Source organism: Cupressus sempervirens, chromosome 8, assembly GCF_028749045.1.
Source record: "Cupressus sempervirens isolate cs-2001-9-10 chromosome 8, ASM2874904v1, whole genome shotgun sequence".
Lineage (NCBI taxonomy): Eukaryota > Viridiplantae > Streptophyta > Pinopsida > Cupressales > Cupressaceae > Cupressus > Cupressus sempervirens.
Window position 1 is genome coordinate 192,942,200 of NC_143125.1, and position 27,084 is coordinate 192,969,283.

At 35.2% G+C, this 27,084-nt stretch overlaps 1 protein-coding gene across 3 annotated transcripts in view; it reads left to right on the forward strand.

Moving 5' to 3' along the window:
• Positions 1–27,084, forward strand: part of ATJ1 (DNAJ heat shock family protein) — a 256,691-nt gene that overhangs the window by 62,025 nt on the left and 167,582 nt on the right. For all 3 annotated transcript variants that reach the window (XM_089797202.1, XM_089797200.1, XM_089797201.1), the window contains exons 5-12: positions 4,685–4,768; positions 4,992–5,030; positions 5,916–6,038; positions 6,145–6,186; positions 6,338–6,425; positions 18,941–19,005; positions 19,188–19,250; positions 19,356–19,428. In XM_089797202.1, the coding sequence (XP_089653328.1) occupies positions 4,685–4,768; positions 4,992–5,030; positions 5,916–6,038; positions 6,145–6,186; positions 6,338–6,425; positions 18,941–19,005; positions 19,188–19,250; positions 19,356–19,428 (577 nt within the window). The remainder of the gene's footprint in view (positions 1–4,684; positions 4,769–4,991; positions 5,031–5,915; positions 6,039–6,144; positions 6,187–6,337; positions 6,426–18,940; positions 19,006–19,187; positions 19,251–19,355; positions 19,429–27,084) is intronic.

Here is a 27,084-nt window from a genome sequence, read left to right on the forward strand (position 1 = left end):
TGGTGGTTTGGTTGTAGCGAGTTGGGTTTGTCGAAATACTTGATTTTCCTAGACCAACATGTGGAGGGATGTCAGTTTTTAGGGGTTGACTACAGAGATAAAACTTGGATCGTGATTGATTTGAGTTACCTTGGTGGGATATATTATATGGCTGTCCAAGTTAGAATCATATAGCACTTCTTGATTTGGCATTGACTACATTGGTGATTTAGTGTGAGAATGTTGAGGGGTATCTCTTTTGGACAAGTTTTGGTTGATATTGGTTTGATGACATGTTTATTGTCATTTATTTTGTTGGTTGGAGTTATGACAACATGGTACGATGGTCATTTGTGTTTGTTTTTTGGAAGTTGGGAGTCTATCCTACATCTACATACATGGATAGTTGCTTTGTGGAGATTGGTTGAGATACTTCTACATCTCATATAATGGGTTCTTTACTTTGTTTTGGGGTTCGAGTATTAATTTGCTTGGTACATTATTTGACATTGATTTCTACATTTTGCTTCATGGTGTGTGGTGTTGGTACATCTTAATTAGAGTGGAGCAATGATTGCTTGGTGTTTGCTTGTGGGTAAGTAATCTCAGGAAGGGAGAATTGTAATGTCCCTTTCTTAGACAATTCAATTGTTGAGGTTGGCCTATTAGTTGGGCTCTAGTAGGTCAACATTATGGATATGGGACCCAGAAGTGTGTAGAGATCTGCGAACTTCATATCAAAACTAGTAGAAGTGATGTTGAGAGTCTCGGTAAAATGCTTGTAGGACTTGGGTAAACTTTTGAGGGTTATTAACACAATGTCATCTTCCTCTATCTTGCGCCCAATGGCAAGCAAGTGATCACGGATTTCTTGAATTCTATTCATGTGTTCCTGGAGCAATTTCTGCTCATCCATGACAATAGAAAATAGGGTGATCTTGAGAAAGAAGGCCCTGCTTTTGTTGAAGTCTTATGAAGTTTCTTGAGATGCTCCCATATCTGGATAGTTGTCTTGCCAGATAGAATTTGAGGTAGCTAATCATCAAATACGGATAATTTGAGAAGCATCACCACCTCCCAATTATTTTCATTATATGTATCCTAATTAGTACTAGCTGCAATCGGACGTTGTGTGACACCCAGAACAATCTGATCAGTATTTCAATATTCAAAGATTGTTAGTGCATCTGCTGTTTCCACGTGCCATAATTCCGACCATTGAATTTTGATTTCCCTCGAGAGAATAGTTGTCAGTGATGCCATGGCACGTTTTTCAGTGGAAAACGTGAAAATCTATAAAGGCATTTACTTCGAGGCAAAATGTCGGAAGACCCAAAAAAAATGAATAGATGCCTAGAAGAGAGCTCGAAAAACCTTGAAGGAATGTGTTGTTTGATTTTGGATCCATTGGCTTCGACAATCGAGGCATAAAGATTGAGGCACCCGAAAAAATGGATAACCTAGTTGAACTCTGAAAAATCTATTGAGAATTTGTAAGTTTTTTTGGATTTGGTACATAAATTTAGGGTTTTAAAAAAAAAGGTACCCAACTCCAAGAAAGCTTAAAAAATGGTGGATATTGTAGTTTGAGTAGGAAAATTGGAGATTCTGGGCACGGATCAAACACAGAGGGTTTTAGAAACCGTAGAGGCCTCCAATAGGACAAGATACGACCATGACTAGGGTTGAAGATCTCTGAAAAATAGGTAGGATTTGGAAGAACAGGCAGAAAAACGCAAATCATTTTTATGGCGGCGATCCGCAGATTAAAGAACTGATAATGGAGACTTGTTGTAGAGAAAAATAGACACTGGAACAAATAGACACCAGCGGACGCCATTCGTAGAGAAAAATCTTTGCTAAAAACAAAAAACGGTGACCCAAAAAATTGCGAATAGCAGGAAATCAACATTGCCTAGCATCCGAAAATGATTTCAGACCAAAAACGACCAACAAATGGGCACGATTTGCAGATGAAAACCCTAGCTTGCGAGAGTTGATAGGCTGAAAATTATTTTTAAAAAAAAGAGGCGCTGATAATTTCAAAACAAAACTATTAATTTTTATTTGAATTGTTTTTAAAGTATTTGATCTAATACCATATTACAGGAAGTATTTGGTAAAGTTCTTGCTTGATATTAACCAAGATCAATAGATCAATAAATACAAATGAATAAACGATATTTCCTTAGGAAACAATCATTAAGAATAGAAACATTCTATTCTAACAGATAAATAACAACTATAATGATATTGCTATTAGGATTTAACTGTGTAATTTTTTAGTCAAACTCAATAACCCTAAAACTATCTCCTACTTGGTTGGAACAGAATGTTTCTATCTCCTATTCAATATCATAATTTGACTTGTGGTGGAAAAATATCTCCCACTTATCAATCACTGGCTAACTAAAAGCTAACTAAATATTAGAAAGATTCTAATATTTACAATAGATTACAATAGATAACCATTAAATAGAAATAGAAACTATGTATTATTGTAATAATACACATGCTTGAGGAGGGATAGACGAGTTTCTAGCTACTATGATTGGTAGAAGTTGGCCTATTAACTGGGTTCCCGCAGGTCAGCAATATGGATAGGGGACCCAACTAGGGGTTTGTGGAGCTGTGTAGGGGCTCTTCAAGCAATTTTGGATATTCTCCTAAATTTTAGGATTTCCTACTTTATAGGGATTGAGTGGAACAGATGGGACCTCTAGGGTCATTTTGGAGAGTTTGGTTGCAGTTCCTATTTTTTAGGGAGGATCCATATTTTTTAGGGGATACTGTCAGTTCGCTTACAATATTCCCATATCATTTGTGGACTTGTGGCATCAGTCAGATTTCAGTTTGTAGTCTAGAGGATGAGTTTATGAATAAATGGAAATAATTAAATTATTGCCTAAAGTTTGATTTAAATAAAATAATAATAAAGTGATTTAGTCTAGTCACTTTATATTATAATGAAATATCATAAAGTGTCCCCATTGGCACACTTTCTTAGGCATTGAAAGTTATAACTTAGAAAATGGAGCAAATATATAATGAATAATAAGGCCTTGGGGTTTGAATTTTTTAGAGGAGTAATAAGATTTAACAGTCATTTAAATAAAACTGTGAAAACCCTAATTGGTTCAAACCTTATGGAGGGAAAGCCATAAAGAAATAAAAGAGATTGGGGGCAGCCATTTTCCATTATCCAGGTTATTATTTTCACATCAGCATATTGAAGTTTGAGCTCTCAGAAGGGTTTCAGCAGGAATTGGAGCTCTTAGGGATTACAACTCTTGGAAGAATAGGGAATTGAACAAAACCCCAACTTTCCTGGTGACAGATTACGTCACAGTTTAGAATCCGAATCAGATTGGCGTTGAATTTCGATAAGAATCTTTGGATTAGACTGGATAAAAGGGCATATATTTGTCATTAAGTTGAAATCTTAGACTGTACGACAGACTTCACAAATTCCAGGCTTCTATTTCTTGGCCTTGCCACTCATAGGCAAAATCCATGTCCATCCAGAGTTGGTGTTAGGGTTTGTAGAAGTAATTCAAGGCAGATCAGTATTAATTTTGGTTCAGATTCCCAGTTTGGAGTGGCAGATAGAAATCAGCTGAAAATAATATTTGCAGACTTTGTAATTACCATTTTATCTTACTTCAAGCGGTACAGATGTAGTACGGGCATGTGGACAGTTGTTTTGAATAAATAAAATCAGAATTGTTTCATTTGGCAGATTTTACATTTGTAGTTCATCTTATTTCAGTATTTGTCAAATTAATGCATTCTGCATCTCCTGTTATAAAAAAAACACAAAAAAAACAAAGCAGAAAACATAAAAACTCCAACCAAACAAAAAAATTAGACAAAATTCTTCGGAATGGCTGGTCAAAGACAGTCAAGAAACAAAAACCAGAAAATTTCCTTTGGAATTCAGTTCAGGATCTTTCAGTAAAGCTTTTGTTTGCCATTTTATTTCTATCCTCCAGTTGAATGCACAATCTAACTAGCTTCCATGTTCAAATTTGCAGCTCTAAACTCTATAAGTAGAGCAGCGGTAAATTTTGGTTTTTAGTAGTTTGTAAGCAGAGTGTTTTGAGAAAATTATGGACTGTTTATCTCTATTCTTGTGTAGTCGATGATTATTCCATGGAACAGTAATTTCAATTATTTTTCTGAATCACTTGTGGCCTGGTAGTGTAGATTCTACAATTAACACTCTGCTTTCTGATGATTCTCTAAAATGTTTTAAGAGAACCAATGCTAGCCTTATACCTGCCTATTAGTGTAGATAATAGTTACCACTTCACTCTCTGTGACTGTTAAAATTGTTCTCCAAAGAGAAGAAATGGCGATTTGTGCATTTCAATCTGGATTCTATAATTAATGCTCTGTTCGTTGATGCTTCTCAAAACTGTTAAAATATAAGGAGAATAAATGCTATCCTTATATCTGCTTATTAGTATTGCTAATTTTCACTTTGCTATCTAGGTATTTCTGTTGTGTTTTTCTAGCTGCTCTACTAGCTTCACTATTATGTTGAATGGATAATTTGATGTTCTGTAATCTTCTATATCGTTTTCAGCTACAAATACCTGTTGCTAGGATCTGAGTTTATATCTTGATTTTCTTTTATCTGTTTATTTTTCCCACTACTTGAAAAAACACAACTAACCGTAAGCAATGGGCCTTTTATTGATAGCTGGCTAAAAAATATCATCCTGATTTGAATAAGGGCAACTCCAATGCAAAACACAAGTTTCAAGAGATACAAGATGCTTATGAGGTTTGTACATGATTGTAGATTGTATTGTGGCTTTTGTAAGCTTTCTGAAGTTTTTCCATTATTTGCATGCATATGAAAGTTCAGTGTTGATGGTTAATTGTTATATTAATATATTTGGATGACTTTGATGCTGTGGCTGGATATGTTGCACTGATATTTTATATTGGTCACACTTGGGAGCTTGATTTATGTTGCCTTTTCTCATTTGGAAGTGGTTTTGCAGGTCTTAAAAGATCCTAAGGAGCGAACTCAATATGATAGGGTATGACTTTATCTCTCTTAAAAGCCATCATAATTCACTTTCTGAGTTGATCTTTTCGGCAAATAACATTGTTTAGAAGTTTCTCTTTTTGATGCTGGATATACTTATGTCCTGTTTTATATTTTGTATTTCAAACCAATAGATATCGTTAATCATCATATTATCATATTCCAGAGATTTCTTTTGTATCATTGGTTTTTTACTTGAATTAGATAATGGTAGAAAAAATTGGTTAGTGAAGTCAATAGCTAGTCATTTCAGTGTTTTTAACCATTTGAAGTCCAAAACCTGATATACTGAAGGGGGCAAATGCTACTTGTAAATTCTCAGGGCTCTTTGTATATTCCTAGTTAGTCTCCAAAATGAACGCTTATTGAGAATGCTCATGATATGCTTCATTGCCTCGCGAATTTATTCCTAAGAGTCATTACAATGACATAAGAACAGTTTCACTGACACTTCTCTGAATTTTGAAACATGTGTTCTCTTGTAAGGAAAAGGAAAGGTTTTTCATGTTTTTATTCGATGCTTGGATTGGTTTCAGAAGTAAGATGTGATGATATCTTTAATGGTCCACAGTCTTTAACTTCTTACATGCTCATATAGATAGCCCTTCTGAAGAGTAAAGACTTTCTTGATTCATGATTTTATATATGAGAGTTTCTTTCTATTCTTACATGCTCATTTTTATTATTTAATATTCATCAGCAGAAGCATCTTAACATCAGAATAGGAAAGGATTGATACAATCTCTAACTTGTCCTTATTTATTTCTTCTTATCTGCATGACATGATCTTCAACATTATTCATTCTGTTTTGCATTTATCTTCTGCACTTTGATTCTTTCGCTATAGTAATGATTTTAGCTTTTGCATTTTTCTTAGGTTGGTATGAAGGATTTTGAAAAAGGAGCATCAGCAGATGCTCAAACAAATGATACGAATGCTGGGTTTGGTAGTGGTTATCGTGATCCCTTTGCAGATGACTTTCATAGAATCTTCAACGAGGTTGACATTATTTTTCATTATTTTGTTATTGATGAATAAAATTTACTCTTACTTAACAATTGTTTTGTTTGTCATTAACCCAAATAAATTTTGGCTATCTTGACAGTTCTTTCAAAGTGAAGCAGAGAGTCATCCAGCTGACATACAGGTTTACATTTACTGATTGTCAGAGTTTCAGTTCTAAATTCAGTAATGATAAAACATTTGGATCCATTTTTATCTCTGCCCTCTTTGTTTTGAATCAGTAGCATAGCTTCTGACCCTATGCTATATCTTTTTCATTTTTCTTTTTCCAACAGGTAGATCTGCAATTGACATTTCTTGAAGCTGTCAAGGGTTGCACCAAACGTCTCTCCTTCATTGCTCCTGTGCGATGTGATACATGCAGTGAGTGCAAGGAAAGCCTTAACCTGTTGATGGGCATAAGGCTACCTGTAGTCTAAGAATGGTATTATGAACATATGCTTTAATAGATTCATTTTAATATAATTGTAGTGATTGTACCACAAGCATAACATTTTTTTCAACATTTTGGTGTTTTCAGTTCAAAGTAGAATCTTGCATAAATTTTTTATTTGATCGGTAATATGTATTTTATTAATACTTAAACGAAAGGATTATTGATTACATCTTCAAAAGAGCCAATTAATGGTCAAATATACTTTTACCCATGCCAACTTCCTTTAAAAACCTTATGACCTAAACCCATACACCTTCACCATACATGACAACATAAACAAAAAGAGTCATAATCCAAAAAAGTTCAAAGAGCATACCACCCCATCACTTGAACCAGCCAGCTGCTTTCCCATGTGTGAAGTTTGGAAATTTTGCTCCAGCTCCACCCGCATCTGACCACTGCCACTCACTGCCACATTGACAGAGCGATATACCTAGGACACATCCACACCAGACACCACCCCACCACACAGCTTGGAAATGTCGCTTCTGCCCACACCCCTGCCACTAGAAACACCCACCACACCAGCCTGACCACCTTGACGCCGTGGCGGAATTTGCCTATGTAACACTAGGCAACCACCCTCATCCATTGACACCGCTGATTTGATTGGAGTTGGCTTGCATTTTCTGCTGCTCACCTCCACTCGAGATCCTCGCGCCCTCTCCTGGGATACTAGAAATTCCACCAACTTCTGCCACCCTTCCCTTGCCTTCAGCAAATTTATAGAATCAGGATTCGATGCCGATCAAACGACCAATGGTTGCATCATCCCCGCTGCTGCACCACTTCTTACATAGATTTTACATGCATTACTTACATGCCTTTAAGCTACATTAACATGAACCCTTGAGCAGTTGCACTAATAAATCCAATTTGAACATGTTTAAGTCGTATAATTTTGTGTAAAATTTCTGCAAATTCTGAACAACCAAGCTTACAATGCTTTGAATATACTTGCTAGATATTATCTTCTATATATCAGAGTTATATGAAGTGTCTTCAATGGTATAATATCAATTCTGGAAATGTTCTTACTCTGCAATAATTCGTATAAGGCAGTAATGTAGAGGAGCAGACTTTATTTTGTATTGTGTGCTCTCTATCCTCATACTTACCCTATGTTTATATTAAACCCAAGAGGCATGTTCTTACAAAGGACATGACTCCTCTAGGTCGGCCCTTATCATAAACATATAATAATCCTCCAAGATTGGCGTCTATTTAGAAAGCATAATTAGATAGTAAACATACTTAACAACTATGCAAACTTAACATTATTTAAATGCTCTTAAATGAGACGCTGATAAGGTTATTTATATAGGGTTATAAAGAGGCAAATCCTACATAAGGATATCCATGCTTTACCTGGTCTTGTATGGTCTGCTGCCAGATCAGTATGTTATCGTAGTTACATAGAATTAACATTATAATTAAATTTAATAATAGTTTGAACCAAGCTTCACTGCACCTAGAAACAAGGGTGAACCTGAATCCCAAATCTGGACCGACAATATAGCTTTCATCTGATACATTATGAAATTAATATTGTTCTGACAGAACCTTGGGCTAACACTTCTAATAAAACATGCACATAAGATGGTCTAGGATGATATGTTGAATATTTTGTCATGATTTATATTTCTACTTGGTTCTTAACACTAAATATTTGGAAGCCTCACTCATGTTAGCATGATTGCTACTTCAGTAACATTGGCTTGAATATTGATCATATTTGAATCTTTTAGTCAGCTTTTAAGTGCTTATTTGTTGTTACTCATTTTCTTTTTTATGTCATCCTTGACGAGACCATAATAATTTTTGGGATGTATCACTTGCTGGACACCAGACACTACTGATAAGCTTATGGATAGACACAAGGTAATCTGTCCAATTTCCATGGATATTTTTCTCATTCTATTCACAGTGCCTGATGCCAGATGATGCATGGTCATTGGTTTCAAAATGGTCAGTACGGGAGAGATGATTTTTTGAAGATGGACCATATATGGTATTACCCCAAAAGTTATCAATGCTCGAGGAAATTAAGCTAATTTATTCACAATGAGGGAGCCTACATAAGATCAGTTCTATTTCCAAAATGATTTGGACATCATTCTTAACTAGAAGATCTGACTTGCCATAATTGACCCTAGTACATGATGTACCTGTGCCACTTCTATCGGAGTCAATGCTTGGCTCCCTGAATGACATTGAATAACATGCTGAATGATCCTGGAAATCATTGTCAGGCCTCAATCTAATATTATAAGGTTAAGATATGCAGGATTTCAAAATTTAAGCATTCCTGGTTGTTCTGGCAGTTCATGTGTCCGACTTCATCAATTACATTGTATTGTTTGGTTATCCTTTCAATTAGACGTTTTACATCAGGAGGATGCCTGCCTAACCCCTTGCTATTTTTTAAGGCCTTATTTGTTGTCTTTGGATCTAGTATCTAGTGAGCAATTGTGGCATATGATCAAGATGATTATCCACCTCTTTGTTTACGTTGAAATTATCGCATGTGACCACTTCTGGTATTGGCCTTGGCTTGGATTTGATTTGTATGTTCTCTTTAATTGATAACTCTCACAATTTCACTAGGTTTTGGGTGGCTTCATCCTCTCTTTCTTGGATCAACTTGACAAGTTTTTCAACTGGCCGCCTCACTATTTCTTCATTATGACCTAACATCTTGAAAGGCAGTAGTGCCAAATGTTTAGTTGCTTCAAGGTAAAGCTATTAACAATGTACAATATGCATAATATTTCTTAAGGATTGAACTAGAGTATCATATAAATTCAGAGAGTAAACACGTATATTTTATTCATGAATGCTCTCCACACAAACTTTGTTTCCATAATGTGGTCTCGTCTTGACTACAATGAAATATTTATACTTTTTGACAGTTGCTAAGGATTTTCCAACCGTCAACTACCCCACTACTCAATCCAATCGAGTCTTAAGTATTCTTGTTGGTGCACAAGATAACAAAAAAAACTAATATCAAATTTATATTTCTACAAGGTTGATAATTGGAAAGTTCTTGTAATTTTTGTTATGCCAAAATAGCTATAGAGAAATACAGATATAGTTTCATAGGAAATCTGGTGGATAATAGGGCTATCTTGGTTGAAAGTTAATATAGTTCGTGGCATAATAGTTATCATGATAAGTTACAGCATTTCATTTGAGGGGGATCTTGGCATTCTGTTGTTTACGGGTTCTCTTTATTAATTACTTTGTGAATCTGACACGAAAGGATCAATTAAAGCTTTGACAACTTGGTTTCAAGGCTCCAACATGAAAGTAAAAGATATATAGAGCAATTAAATATTTGAGACTTTCATAGAGGCTTGCAGTGATAGGGTATCATGTCGTAAAGTCCCTTTTCTGAAATAATATTTAATAGCAATAAAAATATAATATAAAAATAAATTACAAGACTTGTTTTTTATTTTTTATTTTTTCCGGATTTATGGATAGGGATTATTTCTGGCATCCGTGGAGCTTTATGCTTACAATTTAAACCAAGCAAAGACCTTCCTAAAGGATATTGGAGTCCATTCAAATATGTGCAACTCACTCACTACTGAATAATTCTGGCATCGAAGAATTTTAATAGCACGTCAAATATTTATATTTTTATTGGGAATCCCTTATCAGAGCAGATTAATCAATAATTCTACTGGGAGATATAATCACTGTAGATGGTTGATTCATTGGTGAAGCATTTGTTGAAACTAGACTAGATAAGCACATATAAAAACCATCTGCATATATCCTGGGAAAAACCCTCTTCACTGAGGGAAACAACCCAGCCTGAAAAGTAAAACCTTTATTGATAAAAACTTGAATTACAATATTCAGAGCTACTTGCTCACTGACCACAAAACAAATGATAATTTTGTATATCTGAATGACTTGAACATTCATCAATAGATATACTCAATACTTTAATCGCTTACAGTTCAGATATGATCAAATACATATCTCTTACAGTTCAGTAATGAACAAATACATAATGTGTACAGTTCAGAAATGAACACGATCAATCTTTTGTACAGTAAAAAATACTAATCTGACCACACATAAAAGACTGCCATCGCAGCAAGAAGACGCCCAGAATATATATGCAAAAGAACCCGATTCAAGGAAAATATATCTCTCTACATAATCTGCTGATACAAGAAATATAAACATCCAATTGTAATGTGCCGATAAGAAAGCTTGAGAGACGCAAGAAAGAATATAAAACTGCTGCCGACAGATGTCATAATATTCACCAACGCTTTAATAACCTTTGATAATGAATCTCGATATGAAACCAGCAGGGATGATCGCTATAAGAATGATTGAGCGGGTCCCAGAATAACTTGAATATGGCATGTGATATATCCTGCAAATATATTAAAAATACAAACCAATTTCTCCATACGGATATTGCATCAATATAAAATATTGAATAATCATTTAATAGAAATTCACAAAATTACATATAAAGCTGAAATATTCAACACTCCCTCTTAGCTTATATGGAATTTGTGAATTAAATAAACAGCACAGAGATTCAATTTAATTAAAGTCATGAAATATCTCCCATAAAAAATCATTTATTCATAACTGAATTTGATCAACATGACAAATTTGTAAGACTCACAGCTAATCCTTCATTCAAGGACTCTCTCAACGTGAATAGTTATGGAATCTCTCAACATAACATACAACTCTCATCACGGAATTACTCAACATGATAATATCATGGACTCTCTCTACATGATATTCACTATCGCATAGTGAAAGAGTTGTAATAGCTGATCTTACAATATTTATCAGATCACACACCAAAAAATAATAATAGATAAATCTAAATAAACTAGACTTAGTTCCATTTAAGTCTTAAGATTTACCATTCCTAGTTTATCTCTGAAAAAATAAAATTTCACCTTAGACAGAGGCTTGGTAAGAATGTCAACAGTCTGATCTTCAATGCTGATATATTTCAGCTCCACAACCGTCCGAAGAACCATGTCCCTTAAATAATGGTACTTAATTTCTATATGCTTTGACTTGTCATGAAAAACTGGATTTATAGAAATTTTTATGCAGCTCTGGTCATCACAGAAAATTGTAGTAGGTTCAGAGGATTTTCGAAATAATCCACTTATGAGTTTTCGAAGCCAAATAGCTTCACGAGCTGCTGAGCAGGCTGCCAAATATTCAACTTCAGCAGTACTTTGAGTTACACATTTTTGCTTCCTGCTGTACCAAGCAATCATGCCTGAACCAAGACTGAAACAAAAACCTGAAGTACTTTTTCTATCCACAATACAACCAGCCCAATCAGAATCTGAGAACCCATGAAGTTGCAGGTCATTAGAACAAGAGAAACTCACTCCATACTGTAAAGTCCCTTTTACATATCTCAGAATATGCTTAGCTGCAGTGAAATGATATTTTCAAGGTTCACTCATAAATTGACTCAAAGTATTGACAGCAGAACAAATATCAGGCCTTGTATTGACGAGATACATGAGAGAACCAATCAGTTACCTATAAATAGTACAATCAATTAATTCTGAATCAGTTGCATTTACTTGAATTATCTTCAAATTAGATTCCATAGGAGTCATATTTGGCTTGTAGTCAAGCATACCAAATCTCTTAAGAATATCAAGAGCATATTTACCATGACTGATGATGATTTCATTTGATTGTTGCCAAATTTCTAGACCAAGAAAGTAATGCATTAAACCCAGATCTTTCATTTCAAATTCAGAAGATAAATCCTTTTTGCATTTGACTATCATTTCATCATCTCCTATGATAAATAGATCATCAACATAAAGAACAAGAATCAACATGAGATCTTTATACTTTTTGAGATAAATGTTTGGATCAGCTTCATTCTTTGAAAAACCCAAACTCAAAAGGTAACCATCAATGCGCTCATACCAGGCTCGGGGTGCTTGCTTAAGACCATACAATGCCTTATGAAGTTTGCATACATGAGATTCTTTGTTATGTATAATAAATCCATTAGGCTGTTCTACATACACTTCTTCATTAATAAAACCATTGAGAAAAGCTGTTTTTACGTCCATATGGTGAATTTTCCATTTTTTACTTGCAGCAACAGCAATGATGGTTCTGATAGAAGTGTACCTTGCTACAGGAGCAAAAATTTCATCATAATCTATACCTTCTTTTTGACTGAAACCTTTGGCAAAAAATCTGGCTTTGAATTTGTCCACACTCCCATCTGCAGCATGTTTTGTTTTGAATAACCATTTAGAGGAAATGACTGATTTATCTTTAGGACGAGGAACAACCTCCCAAACTTTATTTTTTAGAATAGACTCATATTCTTCTAACATGGCATCCTTCCAAACTTGCTGACTTAAAAGCTGATTCAACACATGAAGGTTCAGAGTCAATAAGATTACACATCAAAGCAGAATAATTATAAAAAATTTGAGGTCGTTTACTTTCCCTAAAAGTTCCTTTAGGAGCTGAAATTTTTTCAGCTTCTTGCATAATATTCCTTGCCCACAAAGGTCTCTTCTTCTCATTCAAATGACCACTAGGTTCAGCTTCAGGCATATCGTGAATTTTAGGAGAAGAATGGGAATCCTCCCTCTCAGAGAAGATTTCCGAATTAGAAGGATCAAAAGAAGAATTTTCAGGAACCAGAGGAACATCCAGATCAATATCAAGAGAAGAATCAACAGATTTGGAGCAATCAAAATTTTCTTCAAAAGAAACATCTCTACTAAGCTCAATAGATTTTTGCTTTGGAATGTAAATCCTATAAGCTTTTGCAGATTCGCTATAACCAACAAAAATTCCCTTTTTACTTGAAAGATCTAATTTTGATATCTTATCTTTGGGAATATGAATATAAACTGATGAACCAAAAACTTTTAAATGACTTACATCAGGTTTAGTACCGGTGAAAGCTTCTTCTGGAGTCATATTATTAAGAATACAATGAGGGCTTCTATTTTGAACATAAACTGTTGTCCTGCAGGCCTCTGTCCAAAGAAAAATGTGCAAATTTTTGTCATGAATCATAGCTTTAGCAACCTCAACAATAGATCTGTTTTATCTTTCAGCAACTCCATTTTGCTGAGGATTATAGGGAACACAAAACTGCCTCTTGATTCCTGCATCAACACAAAAAGATTAAAAAGAACCAGAAATAAATTCACCGCCATTATCAGATTTGAGAGTGTTGATTTTCTTTTCATATAAATTCTCAATTGAGGCTTTAAATTCCTTGAACTTGGATAGAACTTCATCAGATTCTTTGGTTTTAAGAAAATAGATCCATGTTTTACGAGAACAATCATCAATGAAAGTAACATAGTACCAAAAACCACTTAAAGAAGCTGATGACATTGGTCCACATAAATCTGAATGGATCAGCTGTAAAATATGCTTAGATCTATTTTCACTTGTATGAATAGGACTTTTCGAAAATTTTCCCAGAGAACAACCTTTGCGAATGCCATCAAAAGAGGAGTTGAGAGAAGGAAGACCTACAACAAACTTCCCTAAAGAAGAAAGGGATTTGAAATTAAGGTGACCAAATCTCTTGTGCCATAATAAGTTGATATTGGAAGTAGAATGATTTAAAACATGAACTTGATTGGCTGCAAGCTTATAAAGACTCCCATGATGTTCACCAATAATTTGAGTAGAATTAAAATCAAAATTTTTCTTCCAAGCCATTACACTTCCATTAGAAAAAGCAATATTAAAACCTTTATCTTTCAAAGCTGATATGGAAATTAAATTCCTCTTGATACCAGGAACAAATAAAACATCACTTAGATGAAGAGGAATACCAGATTTTAATTTTAATAAAGTATTACCTACCCCTTTAACAGAATAGGATGCATCATCACCAATAATCACTTGAAGATGATTTGATTCAATCAGATTTGAGATATGATGCTTGAACCCGGAGATGTGACGAGATGCACCACTATCTATTAACCAAGCATTACGATCAGCTTGCACATGACTAGACAAGGCTGGTATAAGAACAAGACCTTCTGAATGATCATAAGAATCCTTTGAGGGAGAAGAAACTATTGAATCAGATATGGTCACATCATGAAAATTAAGTTTCATAGTGCAATGCTTAGCAAAATGACCAAGTTTTTCACACCTAAAGCATTTAATCTTGGAGAAATCTTTCTTTCTTTTAAATTCAAAAGATGAGGAAAGATTTTTATCTTCAAACCTTTTGAAAAATTTCTTCCTTCCTCTTTTCTTAAAGGTTTGAGAAGTAAGCACTTGATCTTCTACTTGAATAGATTTACAAGAACTCCCTCTAGCCTCTAGACAACATTCCTCTTGAATACAATCAGTTCTCAGCCTTTCAAAGATTGGGAAATCACTTCTGCTACTAATACTTTGAATGAAAGATTCCCAAGAATGAGGGAGACCATTCATTGCGAGCATAACACATTGCGAGCATAACAAGTTCTTTGTCATTGATAGATTCTACAATAGAGCTTAACTGATTTTTAAGTTCGGAAATCTTCAAGAAGAAAGAGACAATAGAGTCACCTTTGCACATCTTGATGTGCAGAAGCTGCATGCGAAGTGCCAAAGTTCTGCTGGTATTGTTAATCTCATACACACTATGAAGTGAATCAAACATTTCTTTGGCAGATTTCAGCTTTTGAAATAGTAGGGACTAAATGATCCTTCATGGAGTCAATAATAATTCTTTTGGCCAGAATCATGTTCTTCTTCCAAGTTGCCTTTTCTTTAGGATCAGAGGGTTCTGGAACTTCAGACTCCACAAAAGAAAGAAGATCATTTTCTTCCAGAACTAGCAAGATTCTGGATTTCAATGAGATGAAATTTGAGGCTCCTTCCAGATGATCTTCTACCTTCAATCCAGGCACCATGGTTGAAAATGAAAAGAAATCTAGTCCAGTCTTTAGAAATTATAAACTTGGCTCTGATACCATGTTGAAACTAGACTAGATAAGCACATATAAAAACCGTCTGCATATATCCTGGGAAAAACCCTCTTCATTGAGGGAAACAACCCAGCCTCAAAAGTAAAACCTTTATTGATAAAAACTTGAATTACAATATTCAGAGCTACTTGCTTATTGACCACAAAACAAATGATAATTTTGTATATCTGAATGACTTGATCATTCATCAATAGATATACTCAATACTTTAATCGCTTACAGTTCAGATATGATCAAATACATATCTCTTACAGTTCAGTAATGAACAAATACATAATCTGTACAGTTCAGAAATAAACACGATCAACCTTTTGTACAGTAAAAAATACTAATCTGACCACACATAAAAGACTGCCATTGCGGCAAGAAGACGCCCAGAATATATATCCAAAAGAACCCGATTCAAGGAAAATATATCTCTCTACGTAATCTGCTGATACAAGAAATATAAACATCCAATTGTAATGTGCCGATAAGAAAGCTTGAGAGATGCAAGAAAGAATATAAAACTGCTGCCGACAGATGTCATAATATTCACCAACGCTTTAATAACCTTTGATAATGAATCTCGATATGAAACCAGCAGGGATGATCGCTATAAGAATGATTGAGCTGGTCCCAGAATAACTTGAATATGGCACATAATATATCCTGCAAATATATTAAAAATACAAACCAATTTCTCCATATGGATATTGCATCAATATAAAAGATTGAATAATCATTTAATAGAAATTCACAAAATTACATATAAAGCTGAAATATTCAACAGCATTTAGTGAGATTATTTTCGCATTAGTGTTATCCACAATATTGCTGATCTAAGGAAGCTGCACTAAGTCCAGAATCAGGATTATATTGATGCACGGTTTATATTATCGGGCAAGCTCCTGTTGTGTTGAACAAATCACATTTGATGGATAAGTTCATATCTATAATTTTGGCATATATCTTGAAAAGATGTGATTTAGAAAGTCATGTGTTTTGGACATTCAAGGGATGAAACCTTTGAGTTTTGTAAGAGATATAATGGACATCCAGTCCATTATAAAAAATGTGGGAGGGAATTGGATATTATGAAATATATTGGGTACTGATCAGATGGAAATGATCATAAAGGAATGATGAGAATTATTATTTATAATTGTTATTCATCAAAGGAGATGAATCATATTATGTTGATGGCAAGCATCCGAGTTGAACACTGTTTTACAGAATATCTGAATTCTATCTATGATAAGGAACACTTATATGGTCTTATGTACCATATATATTTTAGTAATAATAAAATCAGTGTATATATATATATATATATATATATATATATATATATATATATATATATATATATATATATATATATATATATATATATATATATATATATATATATATATATATATATATATATATATATATATATATATATATATATATGTATTAGCATGTTCCTTGATCACTTGCTATAGCCACTTGAGAGGATAGGTTGGTTTTGTAAGGGAGAGGTGGAGTGATTCCTGACAAGGTAGGCGAGTCTTTAAGATTGATGTGAACGTATATTTCCAATGCCTTGGGGAAAGTCCCAAGACGAGTATGACCATGCATTTCCAATGCCTTGAGGGAGCCTTCCAGTTTGGTTTCCAAGACCCCAAGGACAAGTAATTCCCCAAGGACAAGTAATTCCCCATCCTTCTTAGGGTTGATTTTTTTGGATGTTAACTGTCAAATGTATTACAAATCATTACTCCGATTAAATGCATAGTGATGCATGTTAATCATTGGATCAGTAGCCTCCTAGTAAAGCACCTTACAAAGATTGAACAAATACCAATTTCCAAGCGCAATCCAAGCCATAGCTGGAAATTTTAGGTTAATCAAGTAAAGTCCTAGTTGTGGACATTACTTATTTCTACAAGATGGGAATTGATTTGCTTTTGTTAGGTTTTTTTTTGCTGATCATGTGTTTGTCTAAGATAAAAATATCGAGAGAGTTAATTGCAATGGTCTGCGGGTCCCATAATTAATGTGGGAGATATAGAAGATTAGTTTCTTGAGACTTTCACAGGTGAACATTTTATTTTTTATTTTTTTCCACATTCCATCTTTTCAAACAAAAGAAATACGATGTAGAGATTGTCATGGAAGGTATTAGTCGAGTCCTATCCCATCATACTTTGAAGAAGAGATCGTGGCAGAATAAATTTAGTTACATTGTATGATTGACAATAATTTTCTCAAAATGCCTTGATGAATGGGTTAAGACATGATGTAACCAAACAATGGGTGTGTTCTCTTATCAAACTTATGGAGGAGAGCATTGTCCATCACGTTGCAAAAAATGTTTAACATGGAACTGTGGAAATACATATAGAGCATTACGCAAACTATAAGACTTATCAGCATCAATGAGTCTAAGTAGGACTGCAAAAGTAACATGGATCAGCAGTGGCAAAGGGAACATGGACACCATTTAATCCTTGTGATCATGGAGCCAATCAAACTAATCATGATAACTATAGGAAAGATCATGTATAGATTATGCAAGCAAGCAAAACTTCAAAAGACAACTTTTTAAGAGGGTGATGTATAACTGATCAATATATGAAGAAGATAACTTTTGTGGCTGCAAAAGAGATGTTTCTCAGGCTCATTAACTAAGTGGAGGTACCATTTGAGTGCATATATAAATCAACCATGATAGGTCATATCTTTCAACCTAAGTCACAAGGTTCGAATTCGAATTCAAGTTCACCAATCATAAAATTTGGCAAGGGTAAAAATTCGGAAAAAAATTTGACATTAATTTTAGGTTATATATATTTATGTATTTAGAGCATAGTTCCAAGGATCGCGGCGATTCATGCGATTCGGTGATTCGGTTCAAGCCAAATGATTTTTGGTGAATCGGTGAATCAAATCTGCGATAAAGGGTTTATGAAATAAGTTACCCACTAAATTTCAAGGGCTTTTTAAATTTGCCGATTCGATTCCGATTCATGGCCGATTCTCATTACTTTGATTTAGAGTTATATCTACAAAATTGTCAAAATAGTTTTCACATTGCTAAATTATTTTAAATTATAATATGAAAATAAAATAACACTATCATTTTAAAATGAAATAATATTATATTAAATAACAGTATATTAGTAAATATCATTAAATTCGGATGAAGTTTGGAAAGGGTTAAAATTCGCCAAAAGTCAAATCTCATGGATAAAATTCGACTTATTGTGTGACTCGGCAACAATGCATAATAATAGAAAATTCAAAAAAGAAAAATCTTTGGAGACATATTTGTGCTCTGTATGCATTGTGGGAATGTGAAAAGTATTTGCTAAACCCTTGCATTGATGGGCTGATACTCAAGTTTGGCAAGAAATGGTGTTTTAATGTTTTTCTATTTTGTTTAACAGTCATTATTTTGTTACATGCAGAGGGCAGTGGACATCATCCAGGGGTCAATGCACAAACTTGCCCAACTTGTAAAGGCTTAGGGAGAGTATGAACCCCTCCATTCAGGTTCTTTTAAGGGAAAATTTATATGGAATTAAATATAGGATGTACAGCACTCTATATCAAAACCCTTATGTGTTCTTCAGCTTCAAGAATTTGCATACTTTCTTTTCTTTGCTTATGGCCTTGCCTTAGATTCTTCCTTACAATTTTTTATTAAGTCCGCAGGTTACCATTCCTCCATTTACATCAACATGCATGACATGTAAAGGATTTGGCCGTATTGTGAAGGTGGTGTTTATGAGACTGGATTGTATTGTTATTAAACATTGCTACAAATAATTTTTGATCCACAAATATATTATCTAATTTAATATGCTTTCGAATGCTATTTAGGAATCATGTCATACATGCAAAGGTCATGGAACTGTTAGAGGACTGAAGGAGATTGATGTGAATATCCCAGCAGGTATTTGTTTATTGTAATTTACATGTAAAATAGTTTTTCCTTGAACCTACAAAAACATATATTCTCTAACGTCTTTGAGACTACAACTTGCAGCTTTGTTTTCCTGCTCAAGTGGAATTTGAAAATCTTGGCATCCTGATGCTATTGTTTTTTTATTTAATTCCAAATGAAGATTTTATATTAGATACAGTAAACAGAGTGAAGCATATTTAGAACCAATAAGCACCTAGGTGGACTATAACTTGTATATTAACAGATATGACAGATCTAATTGCAACCACTTGAAATTCAAACTTCATCAAAATAACGTAGCTTGTAAAAATCATATGGCACTGGTATTCATTTTCAAAAATTACAATGTAAGAGGCCCTGAAAGAACATGGTTTAATTTTAGCTAAACAAAACTACTCTTGTCAGCTGAAATATTTGTATAATAGAATAATAGTGAATAATGTAATATTGTAACTCCTTTTAGACTAGTCTATAAAAGTCTTTTGTAATTGCTTTCACAAAGGCTATTGTAACATCAATATACCCTTTGTAACTAACCATCTCTTACTAGATGTTCTTTAATATATTAGGCTGATATCTCTACTTGATAAATCATGTCTCCTTTCTCATCTCATTCTTTTGTTGATATTGCCATTGGTATAAGAGCCACTATTCTCTTTCGCGAGAAAAGCTGGGTAGAGGAGTTTGCAATCATTTCAACCTGGCTTGTAGCTATAATTGTCATAATTCTCTCATTTCAATGTAGGGCATGACATGTTGCAAAAAATTCTGAGCTTTTTGTAATATTGGTTACCTTGAATGAAATTGCTTTTCATAAGTGTGCCTGAGAAAATCCATAAACATCATTAGGTGTCAGGGCACTTTTTGGGCACAATCTGATGGTTTCAATGTTATGAGGCCGTGAATTTTTGAAGGTCATGCAATAAAATTAATTGCGAGGCAAAAATTTGAAGTGTTTGAAGGATGTAGGCAGAATGGTCACGAGTCACCAAAAAATCTATAGTTGTGGGTAGAAATTTTCTCGGGTTTGTATTATTACTCTTGCAGTTAGGGTACAATCTAGTTTTCTTAGCATAAACTGTGACGATCCTAAAATTCTGTGACTAGATTGTGTCATTTTCTTGTTGGTTGAAAACTCTAGATACAATCATAGGTGTGTGTGTATATATATACATATATAGTTTAATTTTCCCAGATTTGTCTTTGATTACAGTCCCTGTTCAATAACTTTCCAGTTTTAAATTTAATTTTTTTCCTACTTTAATATTGTTTCTGGGTTCCATGACTAATATTCTGAACTTAATATTGTTGGAGGTACAAAAAATGATTGGGAAAACCATAAAATATAGAGTCAGAAGATACTAGCTATAGTTGAGTGTTTGGAATCTAATAGAATACTAGGAGGCATGGAAACTAGGCCTATCAATAACTTACTATGAATCATAGGAAAGGTTTTGTTGTTACACACTTGTCTTTTTCTGTTTTTGAACTGTTTATAGAAGCAAAAGGTGTTAAATTTATGAACCAGAAGAATAAGCTTGCATCAAAAGAAGTACAAAAACTTAAATAACAGAAAACGCAAGAAGTTATTGTGTGAAAAACCCTCTACTTTTGGGAAACAACCCAGCCCACATAAGATAATTCCTTTATTCGAAGTCTTTTGAAACAATTACAAGGTCACTGCATATGGATGAATCCTTCAGAATTGATTATCCAAAAATCATGGTATAATTTTATCAGAAATTCACAATATCTGATAATGAACAAAACAACTTTTCAAGTGTATCAGCAAAATTACTAAACAGTCACGAACAGATTGTACCCTTTACAGAGCAAACTTGCTGCTTCATATATAGAAGAAAACACAGCACCAGAAGTATATCCAACTTAGTACAAGCAAGCTGATATATCAGAACACAAAATGATAATTGATACCAAAAGAAGATCGAGGCTTTTCATGAAGAACCTCAGGAAGCAATGGACACTTAGCAATTCAAAAACCACCTTATACTAGATGCATGAAATGAAGCAAACAACACCGAATGTCATCCAACAGATTTTATGAAATAACGAGAGCAAAAACATGAATTGACATATTCATTAACAGATTTACTTTAAATAAATAGTACCATCTTCAATAAGGGAATAACTTTGATGGTGAGTGCTGCTAGAACACAAGGAAATTTGCACTAAGAAAAAATGAAAACAGTCATATTTGATGCCCATCTGGATGCCAGATCAGATAGGAGAAGATGGCCGATGGTGCCAATGACATAATAATACAACTGGAAAAATATTCAATCATAATGCTAAATGTGCCAAGTCACAGAAAAAGTTTTGAGCGACAGTAGAAAATAGGATCAAACATGACACCATTAAAAAAACACAAACAAAAGGAATAAAATGAATTCCCATGAATAGTGTAGGCTAGTAATTAAGTAATTAGCAAATAAAGTAGTCTTGTTATGAAATAAGATGTACCGAAGAGTCACGACGGTTGGTTTCCTTAACCAACTAGAGTGTTATATGTAGGGGTTATTGAAAACCACCGGGGATATGTTGGTAATATTGGGAATGTGGGTAATGTTATACTTTGGTACTAGCAATAAAAGTAATATTCTACCCGTGTTGTGTTTTTCATATTACAGATGGCTTTTGTTAATCTTGCATGGCTACGTAGTTCTGTACTGAGATCACTTCCATACTTGACATGTAAACACTTCCATATCTAGCAGGTAAATACTTCCATATTTGGTACATTGTTATATCCCTTGCAATTCTGATTTCTTAACTTGAGAATTTTGTCAAACTTTGCACCCAAGGAATATATCGCTGATCTAAATTTTGTATTTTGTCCAAATGCCAAACTTGAATTGATACGCTTGCAAAACTCCAAGCAACCAACAATAAAGATGCAAGTATTTTTGTATTTTTTTGAAATATATAAGCATTGATTACAAATTAGAAAATATGCATCTACATCAATAAGACATTAGGGCAACACCTTCTATGATTTTCAATGATATCCTAATCCCTTATAACAAATTCTGATGTAAAACTCTGATATAAATCATATTACGGTACCTCACAATTAATTTCTAAATTCTTAGACATGTCCTAAGATATTTGAATCTATCCTCCATGCAATGAAAAATGAAATGGATAGGAACTTGGAGACTGCTCAAGAAATCTAGATTTTACTGTAGCTGGTCACTGCAGCAACAACGACACTGTAGCAAATCACTGTAGCAACGATATTGTAACAGCGTTACTGTAGCAATATACGACTTATTCCTTATCTTACTCCACAAATGTGGCCCTAGGCCACAAATTTGGCACAACAAAAAAGACTGATTTGTCTTCTCCAATAACTGCAACCCTTCGGAGGATCTTTCACCACCTCAGTTTGCAAATCAATGGGAGTGTTTGTCTCAATGACCAACGTAGCAACTGCAGAAACCCTTGGCTCAACTAGTTATCAGATGAAGTAGATGGCAACACATTTGATGGCCAACAATGAGGCTTCCCTCCCTATTTATTCTTTTCCTCCAAGAGGTGGACTTCCTTCGAGAAGAAATAAAATAGTATTTAATTCCTCCTTCTAGAAGACTCTTTTAATTAAATTAATTAAATAAAAAGTCACCTTTTAATTTTAATTTATTTAATGACTTTATAAGAAATTAATTTAATCAATATCTCCTTATTTCTCCACTTAGCCCTTAGAGAATGTAAAGGCTAAGAACTCCACTGAGAGGCTAAAATGATGGGGACATTAAACAAGATTTCTGGCACCGTTTCCTTGTACTAACATGGAGGTCAAGAGGGACACGTGGAAAAAATGGAGTATAATGGGTTTTACTTTTGACTAGCAAGTAGTGGTAATAGACAGTGATATTGTCGGCAGGATCAATTAACATAGGACCTTGTTCAGGCATGGGACGTAGTAGTAGACTAGTACGTACGACGGGAGGTTGAGCAGATGACTCCCCGCCAGTACGGTACGAGCCGAACTCACGGTGAACAATATGGTGTACGATCTCCTAGGGAGCCTTCTGAGGTCATTAACACGTAGGCTGATAGAAGTAGAAGAAAGAGAGGCTACCCAAAGAGGACAACGGAGACAATGAATATTGCAACGATTCTACAAAAGGAATCTGAGAGAGGAGGAACCTTGGGAAACAAACAAATGCTGCACACTTGGTAACCCTAAAAATTAATGCCCGTCCTACCGAATAAGGACAAGAGGTGTCAAAAGGAGACATAACCAGAGGAGAACGAGGCTGAAGTAAGACGATCCTTACAAATACAAAAATAGAAAGAAAAATGACGATGGTTTCAAAACCTTGCTAAAGGGTAGTACAGTCCTCACAACCTGGAGAACCAAAAGGAAGGGTTGCCACATGGTAATATCATTGAGGTGGAATTAATACTTAGTACGACACGAAACGAAGTACATATAGATAGTTGGGGAAGCGAGTTAGGTGAAACATAAGTGTTTGTGCATTCCAAAACTGGCAATGAAGAAAAAGCTTGGAAGGGGAGGTAGCCTACATATTTGAAAGTACGGTATGCCAGATAAGGGGTAAGACCATATCTGACGAAGTAAGAATAGGGCTGGAGTTGGAGATCCTAGGAAGGCAAGAGTCCCGATACCACCAAGGTATACCCGAAGAGGGTGGAAGAAGGGAGGTTTTGCAGCTTGATTGTACAAGAGAAGTACCAAGGAGGCATTGAGAAACAAATTTCCAAAACATATGTTGAGGTCACGGAAGAAAAATGTCAAATACCCCAGATAAAGAAAAACTTCCCAAGTTTACTTGCGAAGGGTCGGAAGACCCAACACGACATTGTAAGACCTGCATGATCATTTGGGAGGCAATGGGGCAAGAAGATGAAGCTTACTGGGTAAAGGCTTTTCCAACCACCCCAAGGTATAGCCATTGGCTGGTATGCTAACCACTCATAAGGTGACTTGGAGCAATTTGAAGATTGCCTCTGAGACAAAATTTAGGTTGTTGCGAGATGATGATGACATAGTGGCGTAGATATACAAAATTTGCCAAGGCAAGAATGATAATATTTAGGTCCACCCTTGTAGGTTGAAGGTTAACTTGTGGGTAAATTGAAAAAGAGTTGGTTCATGGAGGGTTAACTTGCTTCATTCGGAAGAAAATGAAGGTGGTACCCCCCCTCCACATACATGCATGTGATTAAGCAATGGATATTGAAAGCGAGTGCAAAACGTCAAGGAACAAAAGGAAAGTGAGTGATGACAACAACGATGAGGATGGCGATGGTGAATCTTGAACAATCCAGGCGCTCTGCAAGGATATAATGCAGATGATGGAGATGAAAGGAGAAAAAGAAGCCAAGGAAAAGAAAGAATTATGGTGCAAAAAATGCTGAATTGAAGGGCATACGAGAGCCAATTGTATGAAAAACTCGTTCTGTGACATCTGTCAAGTCAATGGACACTCCTTGAAAGAGTGCTTGTACAATCTAAGGTAAAGAGTATGCAAGTACTCCTAACCACAACACAAGCAACCCCACCCACCACACTGCCAAGAACAAGGACTTCCAATTCCTCCATAGGAGGCTATCATAATAATAGATGTGGAAGCAAGATTAACAACAATAATAACACGCCACGAAGCCATATTTAGTATGATACAAAGAGCCGCCCAATGATACAATGTAGAAGATACAACGAGTAGTGGTACTTTGCTAGTGAATGTTAAAACCAACAAAGTGGCAGAAGCATGCTGTGCCAATGGTGTGGGCTACGGAAACACGAAGATGCTGACTGCCTGAAAAAGAAAAGCTGTGAACATTGTAGAAGTCACAAAACCAAAAGAGGAAGTAACGACAATCACTAGACTCCAAGAAAATAAAGCCTCATCCAGATTCCCAGACTGAAAAAGAAAGGTGGAAGCACAATTGGTAGTAGAAGAGGAACAAAGACAAACTTAGGAGCCAACAAACATTTTTGTACGGTCAACATCAGAGGTCAGCATCATAAAACAGATGTTGCAGGCCACTGTATCAGTAAGGATGGTGGACCTATAGGAAACGTTAGACTAATTAAGGATAGCAATCTCTAGCACGAAAGAAAACAATGCTGACACAAGAAAAGACAAGTGCATAGAAGAAGAAGCAAAAAGGACTACTCCGCGATAGGAACCGCCAAACCGAGATCCCATGTTGTTCATGCTTGGGATAGGACAGATCCCTGTCATAGTGGAATGGACATCATGCGACATAAACTCACTAATACTATTGTGGATGGAGGATTAGGAGTAAATGTAGTTCTCGAAGAGACATGGAAGGCTCTTAGTAAATTGATGCTATGGCCACCTACATAGGAGTAGAGCAACATGGCATAAAACCACTTGGGACACTCATGGCCTAGAAGGTAATGGCTAGAATAGAACAATTCTTAGATTTTGTAGTCATCATCCTAGAAAAGAAGGGATATGATGCTCTACTTGGTAGAGAATGGTTGATCACAACAATGGCCAACCATAACTGGACAAAGAAGAAATTATCGATTAAAAGCGAAGGGAAAAGATACGTCATTGATTTGCGGAGCCAGATGGTGAGCCAAGAACTGGTATCGAACTCTGAGTTTGAAGGAGGAGAGTACAGTGAAGAAGTATGGAACTGAACGAGAAAGGCGTACCAAGGCTTGGTAGTTGCTTGGAGGACGAAATGAGTTCCCTTAATGAGTTATTGCACTAGTAGATGGAGGATTATGAGATATTCCAACCAAGTTGTCACATGTTGGAAGTAGCAAAGATGGAGGAGGATGAAGGCACGTACTCGACAAAGTTCAAGGAATATAAGGAGGAGCTCATACCTAGGAGGCCATGACATTAGGAAGGAAGGAAATTACACCACTAAAGCAACATATGTAGAAGACTTGAGAATAGGATAAGCAAACCATGACGTGTACACAAATTGGGAAGACTTTTATGCAAGGCTAAGAGATTTGTACTCGTACATAATGCTCATATGGATAGGGGTACTTGTACATGTATGAAAGCTCACACTTACTTGTCGTATGACCCTTTTATGCCATCCTCACCAATACAAACTCACATGCACGGAGGAAGAAGTGCTCGTACATCTAACTGTATGTTCGCAATCGACAATAGCCATAGACGACCAAGCATTACATAGGCAGAAAGGGTCGTACGATCGTAAAACATGCATAAAGGAACTAAATGTGGCGGTCTTTCATACGACAATTGGCAGTAAGTAGAAGGCAATCCTGAGGGAAGTCTACAAAATGGTAAAGGGTAGCTTTGGGAAACCTAGCAAAGGCACTTTCAAGGTTGGCTATAAGAAGGCATGAGTGCGCTAGAAAATAGCAAAAGAAACAATGGCGACATCAAGGAAGAAAAGTAAAGGCAAGGCAAAAGAAGTTACAGTAGCAAGTATTACGGTTGAAGGGGTTGTTGGTACAAACTGCGAGAATTGGTGGGAAGACACAGAGGACAAGAATTACCCATTGAAGGCTGCATTAAGAAAAGTTGAGGTAGACAATATATTTTATGCCCATTTTTGATTTAAAGGAATTTGAACTAGTGGTAAGAGCCATGGTGCACGAGTATGACAAAAAGATACATAAATCCACCATACAAT